The sequence below is a fragment of the Haliotis cracherodii genome, unplaced genomic scaffold, assembly GCF_022045235.1.
Source record: "Haliotis cracherodii isolate W230 unplaced genomic scaffold, xgHalCrac1.p SCAF_4, whole genome shotgun sequence".
Taxonomy (NCBI): domain Eukaryota; kingdom Metazoa; phylum Mollusca; class Gastropoda; order Lepetellida; family Haliotidae; genus Haliotis; species Haliotis cracherodii.
Window position 1 is genome coordinate 43290679 of NW_027266297.1, and position 15883 is coordinate 43306561.

General features: G+C 42.4%; 1 protein-coding gene across 1 annotated transcript in view; it reads left to right on the plus strand.

Moving 5' to 3' along the window:
• The window catches only part of LOC139479777 (ceramide kinase-like), a 35026-nt gene that overhangs the window by 9437 nt on the left and 9706 nt on the right, over window positions 1–15883 (plus strand). The window contains exon 2 of the mRNA XM_071262649.1: window positions 9493–9684. Within this exon, the coding sequence (XP_071118750.1) occupies window positions 9493–9684 (192 nt within the window). The remainder of the gene's footprint in view (window positions 1–9492; window positions 9685–15883) is intronic.

The window sequence follows — 15883 nt, forward strand, 5'->3', positions numbered from 1 at the left end:
CATCTGGTGGCGTCAGGAGTACAGGTTACATTTCCAAGCGGCGCTTCCTTATAATTGTGTGTGTTTCCTTCTCCATACTCTGCGGTCGGTCATTAGAAATGTAAAAGAAAACAAAGAAATAATGACTTAGTACTACCTTTGGTTGAGAAAATAACTTATAAGATGTCAGATATATATTAAAATAATGTGCAAACATGGTTCACAATGTGTATCTTGGCTGAAGAATGAAGATTTTTTGAATATTTTCCAAAAATATATTTGCTCATAAACCACGGCATTGTGCTAAATCTTCCAAGTGCAACGGAGCATGCGTGCCCATGGTGTTGACGGTGTTGCTATGCACAGTTGGTGCCACTGGACGTGGAGAAACTTAATGGCGTGGGTTCGAATCCCAGATTCGCCCTGATTATGTTTCTAGGTTTGTCAGCACCAGTGGATTTCCTTTAAGAGATAATCGTCTGAATTATGTCAAGTCACCTAGGACTGCTGACAGGCAGTAATTTAACTGAAATACTGTACAAAGCGGCCTCATGGGTACAATGTGTGACGCCCATTTCTGATGTTCCCCGCCGTGATATTGCTGGAATATTGTTAAAAGCGGCGTAAACCAAAATCACTCACTAACTCACTCACTCATCATCGATGGGGATGCAGGTAGCAGCAGTGAGCGAGAGTGAGTTAAGATTTGGTGTCGCATCAGCAATGTCGTGACTTAAAACATATCATCAATACATCAATGCAATATGAAGCAGTTTCTCGGTAGTCATAGCTGAAGCAGTAGTGGTGGGGTGATAATCATATATATGGGGCGGTGGGGTAGCCTATTGGTTGAAGTGTTCGCTCGTCTTTCCGTAGACCCGGGTTCGATTCCCAACAAGGGTTCAATGTGTGAAGCCCATTTGTGGTGTCCCCCATCGACGAGATATTGCTGGAATATTGCTAAAAGAGGCGTACAATCCTACTCACTACCTCACTCAATCATAATCATATATTCTGTTGTGTCAATACCAAGAACAGACTGCCGGGTTAACCTTGAGAAATGTCAGCCAATATTGTGCTGAAAGATAATTAAATTAAAAGTAGGTAACTTAACTTCGTACCATCAGATACGTACATTCTATTTTATGGAAACGAAAAGTTCAATAAGGACTTATAGATCAATACAAAAACGGCAGGAATTTTGTGTTGTCTTCCTCAGCCTCTACCGAATTTCGTTTTCGGGTTTGAATCCTGAAAATTGTTGGAATTCTAGAGGCGATATATCGGATCTCGTGGTCAGACTCGGGTGGTCAGGCTGGAGTTTCCGTTCCCCGACAGCGTCGATCGTTGCTAACAATACCAATCACTTGATTGAGTGATTGTTTGTTGTTTAACGCCGCTCTCAGCAATATTCCAGCTGTATGACGGCGGTCTGTAAATAATCGAGTCTTGACCTGACAATCCAGTGATTGATATCATGAGCATCAATCCACTCAATTGGGAAACGGTGACATGCATCAACCAAGTCAGCGAGCCTGACCACCCGATCCCGTTAGTCGCCTCTTGCGACAAGCATAGTCGCCTTTTGCGGCAAGTACGGGTTGCTGAAGAGCTATTCTACCCCGGAGTTTTACGTCTGGTCCAAATACGATTATTTACAAGCCGTCGTCATAGAGCTGGAACATTGCCAAGTTTGGTGTTAAACAACAAACACCTAAACCTCAGCCCGTGTTTACACTTTCAAGCAGGTCCGTTGCAGCGTTGTGTATGTCCTACACAAAAACGACTGGATTGACAGTCCCATTTCCGAGTGTGACAAACCATGGACCATTTACGGGTCGAAACTTATTGGAACCCACGACCTGCGTCTAATTGCACAAACCAATCTTAGCGCTACGAACCTACAAAGTATAACATTGACTAACAATGGTCTTATTGTCATAATCCCTTTGCGCAAGTTGGTCCAGATTACCTGGCAGCTAAGGCCCGCAACTCCGTACAGCGAAAAGCTGTGCCTCAATCGACCGGAATACTCATACCACTGCAGTGTTCCCCCGGGGGGTTGTATATCTGCCTGAAGCATTAGAAAAAACTACTAAAAAGTGCCGATCACTTTCTTTTCGACCTTGTGCATCCTTATCCAAAAGACCCGTGAAGATCCGGGGTGGAATAGGTCATCAGCAACCCACGCTTGCCGTAAAGGCGACTATGCTTGTCGTAAGAGGCGACTAACGGGATCGGGTGGACAGGCTCGCTGACTTGGTTGATGCGTGCCATCGATCCCAATTGCGTGGATCGATGCTCATGATATTAATCAATGGATTGCCTGGTCCAGACTTGAATATTTCCAGACCGCCGCCATATAGCTGAAATATTGCTGCGTGTGGCGTTAAACAAGAAACCAACCAACCAACCTTATCCAAAAGGGGGCCCGCGGGGACCCGGGATAAACTGTGTCCCCAGCATCCCATTGATTCCCAGGGGATTCCGGATTACAAAGGTCCCCAAGAGGCGACTCAATGGATAGGGTGGTCACGCTCGGTGACTTGACTGATGGCGTGGCAAGGTACGCCGACGGCGTTGCCCATAATTTTAGTCACTGGATTGTTTGGTCCAATCTCGATTATTTACAGGCCGCCGTCATATAGCTGGAATATCAAAGAGTGCGGAATACCAAACATGACCCAGTCATGAACAGCATGAAATTTCAGTTACATTATACACCCTCGATTATGCTTGTTATCATAAAGGGAAAATATGACCTTTTTGGACCAATAAGCAAAACATTTACAATTTTTATGAACGTTTTAAGATATGTTAATATGTCTGAGAACAAGACTTTGTTTATTTTTGACAGATGCATGCCATGGACTTACAAGGACACTAATATGTATGCATAAGGCTAAAATGTGTCAAAAAGGATGTTTTTAGTTTTTCATGCAGCTTATTCAAATATTTGACCATGAGCAAGTCTATGACCCAACCCGCCTTTCTTAGATGCAGATAAAGACAGTACAAACATGGATAAAATATATCTTCGGTCACAGACTTGCTTATGCAAGATTACATTTTTTCCTAAAGTTTAAAAATCGGCCTTTTTCGGTCGTTTTAAGCATTGTGAAACTTGAACATGCCATCAGAAAAAAGACCTGTAAATGTGTGTAACAAAAAAAGGCTAGTTGTCAACCACTTTAACATGTCTGTTTATGTTCATGCCGTTAATGCAGTCTTCGTTAACTTTTGACATTTCCGTTGTGTCAAAAAGTGTCTTTGTGCTGACTCGTCCTTTTCGGGTCCAATATATACTTACCGGTCAGTATCAGGTATTATCATACAAAACTGGCTTCCACCGGAGATATCGCTTGGGTGAGTGAGTTGGGTTTAACGCCGCTTTTAACAGTATTCCAGTTATATCGCGGCGTGAAAGCTTAATGTGGGAGGAAAGCCCGAAGTGATGCAGGTCTTAGACGTTTAACACTTCGGTGAAACCCACGAGCACGGGTATGGTGCTGACAAACCTAGAAACATAATCGTGGCGAACCGGGATTCGAACCCACAATCATAGGTTTCTGGCTTGTCCAAGGGACGCAACTCTGCACAATTGCAGCATAATGCTTTGCAGTACACTGTGAGTATTCGGTTGCCATGGTGTCACAATGAAAATACTTTGCGAATGTCTGCGACTTAGACTAGTTAGCAGTACTTTTTACACACAAGAAACATAATGTTTTTTACTGTTTACAAACTTGAAACGTTGTTTGTTTGTTATTTAACCCCACACTCAGCAATATTCCAGCTATATGACGGCGGTCTGTTAATAATTGTGTCTGGACCAGACAATCCAGTAATTGATATAATGAGCATCGATCCATGCAAATGGGATACGATTAAATGCATCAACCAAATCAGCGAGCCTGACCACCCGATCCCGTTAGTCGCCTCTTACAACAAGAATAGGTTGCTGAAGACCAATTCTGACCCGACTGGAAAAGTTGGAAGAATATGTTTGAGGGGTTAAACGGAATCTTACAATCGTCTCTTTTGAACTAATATAAATGTATATCAACACTCGTCGAAACATTTGAGATCATGAACCTCTGCCGAGGTTCACTATACACCCGAGAACAGAAAACTGTCGCCTCAGAGAAGAAAATTGTTGCACTAAATGAACATCTTTTAAACATTGGTCTGCTTTCGCGTATCTCAGAAGTTGAAAACAATCTTCATCTGGCGACTTTAACAGCAGCCTCTCGGATCACATCTCCAATAAACATACAACTGCAAATGGCTGAAAAACCTGAAGAAGTAGGTCTAAACTTCAGGCTTTCCACATTTCACACTGACGACGTACAAAGCAAGGCTTCGGGTTACCTGCATGTATTTGTAAGACACTAATGGCCACACACGCCATTATGATGTACACAACACCATGACACACCAAGTCCCTGTCTCGTGACGAAGTATCAATCTAGAGTCGAGATCCACCTGTAGTCATTCAAGTGTCACATCTTGACCTTTTGGGTAGGAACCAGCTGCGCCATAGAAGGAAATAGGAAAAACATTCCCAGATAGCAACACGGCTGGATATGACAGTACAGGTGACTTAGGACACATAAATCAAGTCAGCATTGTGGTCGAGAAACGTATTAGAGCTGTTCAGGGGATGATCCCTTTAGTGCGATCTTCTCAACAAATTACCACATGTGCGGCGAGTCTGAATTATTCATGAAGCTTGTAAGGAGGCGTATTGAGGTAGAAGGATTTGGGAAATTGATAAATCACTACTTTGTTGGCTTGATAGTTCTAATGACACTTTCATGTTACTGATGTAAGATTTATGTCCTTGCTGTCACCCCCTACGTGTCAATGTATATTGTGACAGGGGGTCGGGAGCTTGCTAGGGTGGGGGTCAGATTCCGATCTGGCAACCCTCTGCTACCGTCATCTGTTTGGCAGTGCGTCCTTAGTATACACAATCTCCTACTGTTTGATCCCAGAGGGCTACCAAAGTAGCCAAACTACCCATACCTGCATAAGGAACTGGCTAAAATGAGGATCGGTTGATTAAAATATCTGGCCACGACACGGGTCGTACTCATGCTGACAACCACTTGGTTGTCTGGCTGAGACATAGCTGCAGTTTTGCGTTGGGGTAAAACGCGCACTCACTCAACTACTTACGGACTTTGATCTACTAATGTACTAAAATGACCGTAGTTGTTCATTATTGATTCGTGAACGTCTTCGTTTATAGTATGCATAATCATGGTCTTCAACATCCTTTTATAAGGTTTAAGCATCAACATCAACAGTTGTGTCACTCTTCATTGGTGCCCTTTGATCTGGGCAAGCACATCCGTTTGTGCCTATACACTGAATGCTGTGGGCGCATTTCTTCGCCACGATTGCACCTAGAAAGCATGAAAATGTAGCTAAAAACCTATTGTGCTTAATGACATTTTGAGGCTTATATCCTTGGTGGAGTCTGAACCACCTGTGTTCCCATAATATGTAAATGAAGTTGTACCCCCTCTGGCCTCATTGTCAAACATGGGTTGGTCGGCCCCATTGTCAAACATGGGTTGGTCGGCCCCTGATGTTCAAGTCGTGATATTGTTCACCGTTTATCTCACTCACGACCCTTTGTTGTGCCCCGGATACCTGTGTTTCTAATCCATAATTCTTCCTCTTGACTTTTGTTGGGCCTTGGTGCTGTTGGGTTAATCGTAAGTTTTTGTCCTAGGAAGCCATGTTTCCTCGATGAGGTAGATATAACGTATTTTACGTTCTTTCCATCTTTGGGAGGCATGTGTGTCAATGCAACTCGCTGTGCAGAGTTGTTTTCCTCGGCCGTGCCAGGATCCGCTATTCATGGGCTCGAATCCAAGACGCGACGCGATTAATATCTTTGGTTTATCGTCACCGTACAAGAACCCCTACAAGAGTTATCGTCCCACTTGATGCTGCTACGCCACAAACTCGGGCTTGTAGGCCAAGGACTTTCAATATCTCATGTGTCTAAATTTAGACGTAGCATAATTCTGAACATTCTGGTCTACTTGGCCTTTGCGCGAAATCCTTGAGAACGACCCTTTAATAAACGATGGGGGAGGGGCATCTTCGATTGCCCAGGGTGTTATACTCACCACTCAGGGGGCACGGGTGGCCCAGTCGTCTAGGGCGCCGCAATCCGCTGTGCAGAGTTGCGTCCCTTGGACACGCCAGAAACCTATGATTGTGGATTCGAATCCCGGTTCGCCACGATTATGTTTCTCGGTTTGTCAGCACCATACCCGTGCTCGTGGGTTTCACCGAAGAGGTAAACGTCTAAGACCTTCATCACTTCGGGCTTTCCTCCCACATTTAGCTGACACGCCGCGATATAACTGGAATACTGTTAAAAGCGGCGTTAACCTCAACTCACTCACTCACTATACTCACCATTCTGTACTCACCATACGTACGTTTGAAGTGACGTTCCCGCCGCCATCTCTAACTTAGCACAGAATTTCTTTCTTCATGAAACTATATTGGTTTAAAGCTATTTCTAAGTCCTACCATTCGAATCGGGCTGAAACCGAAGCAGTGTTAGCGAAGGGGTCAAGGGATTATATCATAACAGAATGGATAAAAAAATACACTGAAGAATTGAGGTTGGGGCGGGGAAATTGAAGCAATTCCAGGAACTTCAAGTAGTAAATACCCCGCAAGTCCTTATCACGAATACGTGATTCACACAACTGTTAATGATAAATTTAAATAAGCGCGGTCAACGATAAAATCATGTTTATTTAGAATGTAGAAACGGAGAGTATTTGTTTTTGATATTTTTTGGTCCAAGATAATTATGTAAAGTAACACCTGCAGATCATCTCTGACTAAGATGTACAAATATATAAAAGAAAATGCATTGTCGAATATCACGTAGAAGTGTGGAATTCCCCTGTTTGGTGTACGATAAAAAAAGTGGTAATTGAGACATATCCTCGTGAGTATTCCTAAGAATAATATGCCCCAAGTACCGCGCGCATGTGGTTAAGGGTGTGTAAATACGACATCAGTGAACAGCTCATACATTCGCATGGTAATACAGCAGGTCGAATCTGATGGTATGGATAGTAACAGACCACGTTTCAGGTACGAGTTTTCCAAATGCATATACATTTTAGGTCGTATAGATGGACGCGATAATATGAAATGATTCGTTAACCGTCCACCACTGACTCGTTGGGCGGTCGGGTGGCCTAGTGGTTAAAGCGTTCGCTCCTTACGGGGAAGACCCGCGTTCGATTCCCGACATGAGTTAATGTTTAAAGGAGCCGTGAAGATCCGGGTTAGAATAGGTCTTCAGCAAGCCATGCTTTCCGTAAAAGGCGACTTTGCTTGCGACTGTGGCTAGTCAGACTCGATGACTTGTCTGATGCATGTTATCGTATCCCAATTGCGTAGATCGATGCTCATGATATCACTAACTTTTTGTCTGACCCAGACTCGATTTGTGACAGACCTCTTTCATATAGCTGGTATATTGCTTAGTGCGGCGTTAAACAACAAACAAATCAAACAAATAATGGCTGAAGCCATTTCCCGGTGTCTGCTGTGATATTCCATAAATTTGGTGTTAAGTTTTACGCGGCTTTTATAAAAAATCCAACCATATCACGGCAAGGGAAACAAAGAATGGACTTCACACATTGTACCAAAGTGGAACTCGGACTTTCCTGTCGAGTGAGTGCTTTAACCACTGGGCCACCCCGCTGCACAATTATACACATGTACTTGCCATGTTTTACCATTCTTGTAACCGTCTTTCACTTTAATCACTTAGGACTTTTCTCCTCATAGACAATTGCCGTTATATAACTAACGAATTGGTATTCACGATGAAACCCAACTCACTCGAGTAAATATGTATGTGTTGTCATGAGACACCAAGAAGTATCGAGGGATCTCACTTATTCAAGCTTTACACAATACGTGTCTCGGAATTGAGTGGTTTATGCATATGCACGTTCTCTCGCATATAATTTCATCATTTACATTCAGTATTCCAAAAACTGTACAGGTGGATTACAATTACAAAGAAATTCCTGTCAGGTCCAAAACAACACCTTTGTCCTAGACCCTGTAGCATATCAGATAACATGTAAATTGGAAGGCATAATACACGTTTTAAATTTGAATTCTTTGTAAAACCGGGTTGAGTATCATTGCTTATCTGGATGGAATATATCCTTAATCCCATCCTGAATGAAGTGAGTGGACGAGATAGGCTTAACGCCGGCTTTAACAGTATTCCAGTGAAAGGAGGAAGGTCTGTAGTGATCTATGTATTAGACGTTTACCACTTCAGTGAAACCCACGAGCAAACTGTCCAACCTAGACACATAATCGGGGCGTACGGGGATTCAAACCAACGTTATATGTATCTGGCTTGCCCAAGGGATGCAACCCTGCACAGCAAACTGAGGCGCCTTAGAAGACTCGGCCATCGGTGTTTCCCGACTTGAAACAACTTATAATAACCATGTCACAAACTTAATTTGAAACCTGTTGAATTGAGGATGGGCCGTATCATTATCTTGTTGAAAAATCTGTCGGATAGGACATAACATGACAAAGCGTTATTTTGTTAGTCCGAAAGTGGAGGATAACCTTTCTTTCGCCCACACTTTATTTGGTTTCCAAAACCATTTGAGTTTGGTTTAATGCTTTTTTAACAGTATATATCACTTCATGTAAGGTTAATGAGCTCGTCCTTGACGTTCACAATTTTAAACTAACCCACGGACGTTGCTATGGGGCAAAGACACAGTGTGCTTCTGGGTTAGACTAAAGCCCCCGTTACACTATCAAAATCTTTGATAAAAAACTTGGTCAAAGAAACCTTTGACCCAAGTTTTCTTGGTCCAAGTTGGACTGTTTACACTCATCAAAGTTTTTGACAGGCCGTCAAAGTTTTGGCAGGAATTATCTTGCCAAGATTGATGCTCCTGACGTAAATGTTATGTTGTTGTATTGTTATGTTGAAAAGACAGAGTCGGGGTAGACAAAGGTAGACATATTTGGTCACGAGAATGGCTGTGCACTTCTGGTTGAAAAGGAGTAAATGTTCCTTGCATTCTGATTGGCTATATTAAATCAACGTCATCAAACTTTGATCCATGTTTGACGAGAAATAGGATCTGGTTTCTATTTCATCAAAGTCCGTCAAAAACTTTGTCAAAGTTTTTAACAGCATGTTACACTATCAAAAACTTGGTCAAAATGGACTTCAAAAATGAGCTTGTCTTAAGAGGAGATTAAAATGGACCGTGTGGTCAGTCTCGGTCATCTGCATGTCACGGTAACCCTACGGCAAGGGATGTTGTTCATATCAACCACCTTTTCTCAGGCTCCAACGTTTTCCTTCCACAACCCCACCTTGTATAATATTTGAAATGAATCGGTTCTGATGCACTGCAGGATTGGATATTATGATTGTCCTTTTAATGAGTTCTGTGCACTTTTCAGGTAGTATACCCCTTGACTGGATGTTGGCCGTCAGCAAGAGGGTCAAGCAGCTGAAGGAAAACCAGGATTCATTCACCATCCATTACGTTGCCAAAACCGGAAGTTGTACCCTTAACGCCAAGAAGGTCAAGTTCAAGGGCGATGAAAAGACCTGCTCGGTTATCAGAGAAAAATTGAGAGATTTTGTCAATAGTAAGTAATACGCTTTATTATGTACAATTTATGGGTTTTTTTTATCAGTCATGCATTTGCCATTTTTATCAAGTTGTTTCCTGAATTGCTTATGATCATAACAGACTTCGTATCGTTTGTCGACCATAACTGAGATTGGGAGTATTGGTTGGGTAACCACCAAGATTTCCAACTATCTAATCTGACCTGACCAGACTGTCACAACGTATACAGATGACGTATCGATTCTCCCAGGCCGTCGTGGAAAACCTCTTTCATTTGAGACATGTCTGTAAGAAAAATCTTGTAACCAGCCATTATATTTAACCGGCTTGTTTGATTGACCAACAACACAGCACTAACATTATGTCTAAATAAGAAGTCAGCAGTTTACACATCAGTTATATAATACCCTATAAAACTAATATGTTTCCCATAAACTTTATCAGATCTATTCAAATACGAACAGAACAGGACATGCATTGTTCCAGACTAGGAAGTTTAAATTCAAATTAAAGATAATTTTATTAACATAAGTCGTTACAATGCGTCATTTCATGTGTGAACGTAATACCCCCCTCCCCCTCCCTCCCCCCCAACCTGTACCCCCTTCGCTTTCACCCTCCACGTCGTTGCATAAGTATCGCTACTTTAAGCGGTTATGGGCCGGGAGGGCGAACGTAATTTCTAACTCTGAGGGATTAATTTTCGCCTTCCCGGCCCATAACCGCTTAAAGTCCCGGTCATCACAAAAATTCTTATTATGGCAGGTGATCGCCTTCCCGGTACTTGTTAATTACAAAGAAAACACCAATGAAATGAGGACACTATTTAATCTGGGCAACAAAGTCAATATATTACAAGTATAGTATGACATATCATATATCATGCATGTATTTGAAGATGTATATAGACATACATTTTATCATTTATGTAATAATTCAGTTCATTCCCAGTGCAGTAGATCTGCCACATCGTCAGTGTAGTCCATTGTTGTCGTCAACTGGTTCAACAGATCTTCTTTCAAGGCACGGAGTCTAGAGTCAATCACTCGGTATTTTCTCTTCCGAGCAGGTGCTCTTGGGTGAGCGCCTAGCTGCTCAACCCTCACTTCTGTTAGAGATTGTTCACGTTTCAGAAGATTCACTACCTCGAAGATGTTAGGGTGAGTCTTCGGGGCGCTCTTGTTCAGGTGATGATGCCATCCTTCAAGGTTGTTGTTTGTTCTGCGTCCCTGGTTTATTTTTCCGTCTCACGATTTCAATGGAAGTTAGTAATCACATTCTCTGAGTTCAATTTTTATCTCTTTCTTCACTTTTCCGTATCCCAACACCCCAGTGTCCTCAATGTATAAGTGTCCGTTGTATACATAACGAGGGTACACATCACTGATCTTTTCATTCGCCTTCTCGGTCCCCAGTCCCTTACCCCTCCATTCGCCTTTCCGGTACTACTGGTAAATAGATTTTCGACTTCCCGGCCCGACACCCTTTAAGCGGAATGCAAGAAAGGTGTCATATTGTCTACTCTCCCTTTGAAGTCGATTTATTCTATGTTTTCAGTTTCAATACAACACCACGTTCCTGTTTTACAAAGTGGTTAAGTCAGAGGGTACCTTTTTGTCGTCCTTAACCTGTGTCCCTTTACCCCGATCTACTTCAAATCATAATTATTCATATTTGACGGGTCACGTGACAGCATTCTGGTACCCCCGCAGAGATGAGTGTGGTGAAATCTACAACCCATCACGAATAAACAGACGAACTGTTGCATCAAAGATATGACGTTTAATGCAAATTAAACCCATCCATGCAGATAATCAACGGTGTCCACATTTCCATTATCGTTTGTGTCGCACCAGCGCATCCATGATAACGATGCGGCAAAAAGACTTCATCTATATTGATCTGGCATTGTGTGTTGACGACAGCAGGGTGAGTCACTGAGCCGCAGGTGCTTGTTCATAAATTAAAATTTAAACGAGAAGGTGTTTGTCGTCGACAGTGTTATACTTCAAATGGCTTCTTTGGACTTGGGCATCGTCAACCCGTGGATTATGCTCCGAAAACGTCCCTTTGTCAGAGCAGGACTACCGTCACAAGGGGTAGAATGCTTAATGACATTTTGCAGTTTAATCATATAAAAACATCAATAGCTGCATGTCTGTGAATACAGAGAACGCGATGTTACACTCTAAAGCATAAAACCCCTCTGTGATGCTAGTTGTAAACACCTTTGTGAACGTATTTCTAAGTGCTTGTCGTAGGAATAACGATCCTACCTTAAGTGTGTTGAGCTGACGTTGATAAACACTTCAAGAAGGGTTGTTTGGTGTATAGTTAATACGATATTGTTCGTGTATATATATAAACGCATTGCCTTGCCCCAGGAGTGGAAATTATCTGGTATTTTAAAAAAAATGTTTTGTGTTGTGGCAACTATAAGCATTCTGTTTGAAATTATGTTGTGTTTTTAAAAGTTATACAATGCCATCGGTGTTCCACTGTGACAAGGGATGAAGCTAGAATCAGCCAAGATTCAAATGAAATTAGTTTAGGTCTGTCAGCACTTTATTCATGTTGGTGGGTTTCACCCAAATGGGAAACTTGAACGTTACCCTGAACGTTACCTCCACAAGCTGGCATGTCGGGGTGTGACTGCTCGTTCAGGAAGCATGGTCGCCAAGTCGTCTAAGGCGCCGCAATTCGCTGTGCAGAGTTGCCTCCCTTGGGCACACCAGAATCCCGATTCGCCCCGATTATGTTTCTAGGTTTGTCAGCACCATACCAGCGCTCGTGAGTTTAACCAAAGTGGTAAACTTCTGAGACTTGCATCACTTCGGGCTTTCCTCCCACATTAAGCTGACACGCCGTGGTATAACCGGAATACTCACTCACACACTGTTCGTATCGGCCTCATAAGTCACTACACAAGTCGGGACCAGGTTCTTGGTTTGTTTGTGTGTTGTTTAACGCTGCAATTTTCCAGCCATAATACGGAGATCTGTCAATGATGGAATACGATGACATGCATCAACCATGTCGGTCTGACCGCCCGATCCCGTTAGTCGCCTCTTACGACAAGAATGGGTTGCTGAAGACCTATTTTAACCCGGGTCCTCACGGGGTACATTGTCGATTGAAACTACCCACGCTGTCTTATTTTAGTTTCAAGTACAGTAACAAACAATGTCAAATATATAACTCCAAACTGCCCCAGCATAACAAACTCACGAGCATAACGTTCGTTTTGTTATGGATGGATATAACTTAGTACATATACACGCAAAAGATTAATCGACTTTACATGTTATAATTATTATAAACACGCCTCACAATGTTTATTAACAATTTTTTGTCATTTACAAATAAACAGACAAACAAACAATGCGTTATGTACCACGAGTCTACAGCTACGGTTTGTACATACAACTGACTTATCAGATCGAACAGTCATGCAGTTAGAACGCAGTTTTCATTCGCGTATACCCCGACATGGGCACAATGTTTGAAGCCCATTTCTGGTGTCACCCGCGGTGACATTGCTAGAATATTGCTAAAAGCGAAGCGGCGTAAAACCATACTAACTCACTCATTCGCGTTTAATGTATTTCAGACATAACAGTGTTACTTAATATTTAACGACGAACTCTAGTGAAGCTCAATCACAACATAAGCGCACATGTGGATTCCAGATCACAACAGAGAATTTTAATGGCAAGCACTTGGAAACTCGCCAATTACGAACAAAGTTAATATACAAGAGACAGGGAGCGTAATATACAGCGGCAGGTTACGTTTGTTTACATTTTGGAACGCATCTTAACAACACGCACCATCCACTCTGGTAACTCATATTTTAACTGCAAGCAGCAGACATTAAAACTATCATAAAAAATGCACCAGTCCGGTTTTTCACAAGCGTTTTCCTTTTGTGAGCAGGTTTAAAAAGCTGCACCGGGTAACCCGCCTACTTGGTTACTCATCAAACATATTGCTCAGTTTAAGGAAATCAGTAGTTCCATTGTGCCCAGAAAACATCATTTCGACTCCATTATTGCCCTTCTACTCGTCCATAAAGCCCCGCCACTGTCCATTGAGCGCCGTGATGAACAACCTACAAATGTGTTCCTGCATACACCGATAGTGTTGCATGAACCGCTTGGCTGGACTCTAATGAAATGTGGTATGAAAGGTTGTATAAAGGTGCTTTAGTTATTTCATAACTCTATTAAGGGAGCAGTTCAACAGTTCCGTGACGGAAAAAAGAGTTTACGTTTTGTAAATAAATAAATAATATTAATTAAAAATAAAATAAACAACATAATGATAATTAAGAGTACCTTTTGTAGCCCAATACACAACACACAACCACCCCCCACGCCTCCATCGCCAACCCCACCCCCCACCCACCCCCGGAAATAAATAAATTAATAATATTAATTAATAATAAAATAAACAAAATAATGATCATTAAAACAATTAATTTAAAATGAAAATATAGGAAAAGCGAAATCAATACCAGCATTAATTGTGTAATTTTCAGAGCGACTTTCCGACTTTCATAAGAAAGATATAAAATATTCACCGTCCCTGTGCATATGTGTATTTTATCAACAGACGTTGTGGCGCAATACCAACGCACGAGCTGCCGTGGCACGATCTTTCTTGTGTTTGACCTCGTCTTGTACCAACGACACTGATGCTGTTTATTTCCAGAATTAAAATATGACTTGAGATACTGTTCATTGACTTCAACTGTAAACAGGCGGAAAAGTGGCTTTGGTCGGATGGAAATGTGCAGACCTGATTTCCTCCACCCCCAAACGTGCAGATCTGTTATCCCCCATCCCCAAACGTGCAGACCTGTTATCCCCCACCCCAAGCCCCCAACTTAAGAAATTAGAATAATTATTGTAATCCGACACCCAACTTTTGAACTGCCCCCTGAGTCAGTGATCATTACAGCACGCGTTTGTTGCTCTTACGTGTTATTAAACCCACTGAACCCCACTTTATGATGACAATAAACTTGTTAAGCATGGTGAGTAGTTAATCAGTGTGGAGAATAGGGACAATTTTTTTCCTGAATTTGTCACGGAGACAGAATCGGTTTGCTGAATGGGACCAGATAACAAGGTGGCTACTGTAAAATACACACAAAATACAACTCTGCAACGTACTTCAATACTTCTTAATAACACTGAACCGTAAGTGTACTCTGTCCTGCACTGTGTCACACCAAGTTACACGTACTGACTACAGGGAAACCTCGACAATCCGGACTGACGTAACGCGAAGTAGCGAGTGTACAGTTATATATTACAAGTGTAGTTAGATAGAGTAATGAGATATAATTGCGAGGTCCAGAGTGACGAGGTATATAATAACGACATCAAGGGTGACGAGGTATAAAGTGCCGAGATTCAGAGCGTTTTACTCTGCTCTTAGCAATATTCCAGCAATATCGCGGCAGCTGAAAACCGGAATTCGGATAGAAAATTGTACCATGTGGAGAATCGAACCCGGGTCATCAGCATGACCCCACCACCCCTAAATATGAGGTCCAGAGTGACGAGGTATATAGTTATGAGGTCCAGAGTTACGAGGTATATAGTTACGAGGTCCAGAGTTACGAGGTATATAGTTATGAGGTCCAGAGTTACGAGGTATATAGTTATGAGGTCCAGAGTTTCGAGGTATATAGTTATGAGGTCCAGAGTTACGAGGTATATAGTTATGAGGTCCAGAGTTACGAGGTATATAGTTATGAGGTCCAGAGTGACGAGGTATATAATTATGAGGTCCAGAGTGACGAGGTATATAGTTATGAGGCGCAGAGTGACAACGTGGATAGCTACAGTTTCCAGTGTGACGAGGTATGTATCTACGAGGTCCAGAGTGACGAGGTATGTATCTACGAGGTCCAATGTGACGGGGTATGTATCTACGAGGTCCAGGGTGACGAGGTATGTATCTACGAGGTTCAGTGTGACGAGGTATGTATCTACGAGGTTCAGTGTGACGAGGTATGTATCTACGAGGTCCACTGTGACGAGGTATGTATCTACGAGGTCCAGTGTGACGAGGTATGTATCTACGAGGTCCAGTCTGACGAGGTATGTATCTACGAGGTCCAGTCTGACGAGGTATATAGTTATGAGGTCCAGGGTGACGAGGTATGTATCTACGAGGTTCAGTGTGACGAGGTATGTATCTAC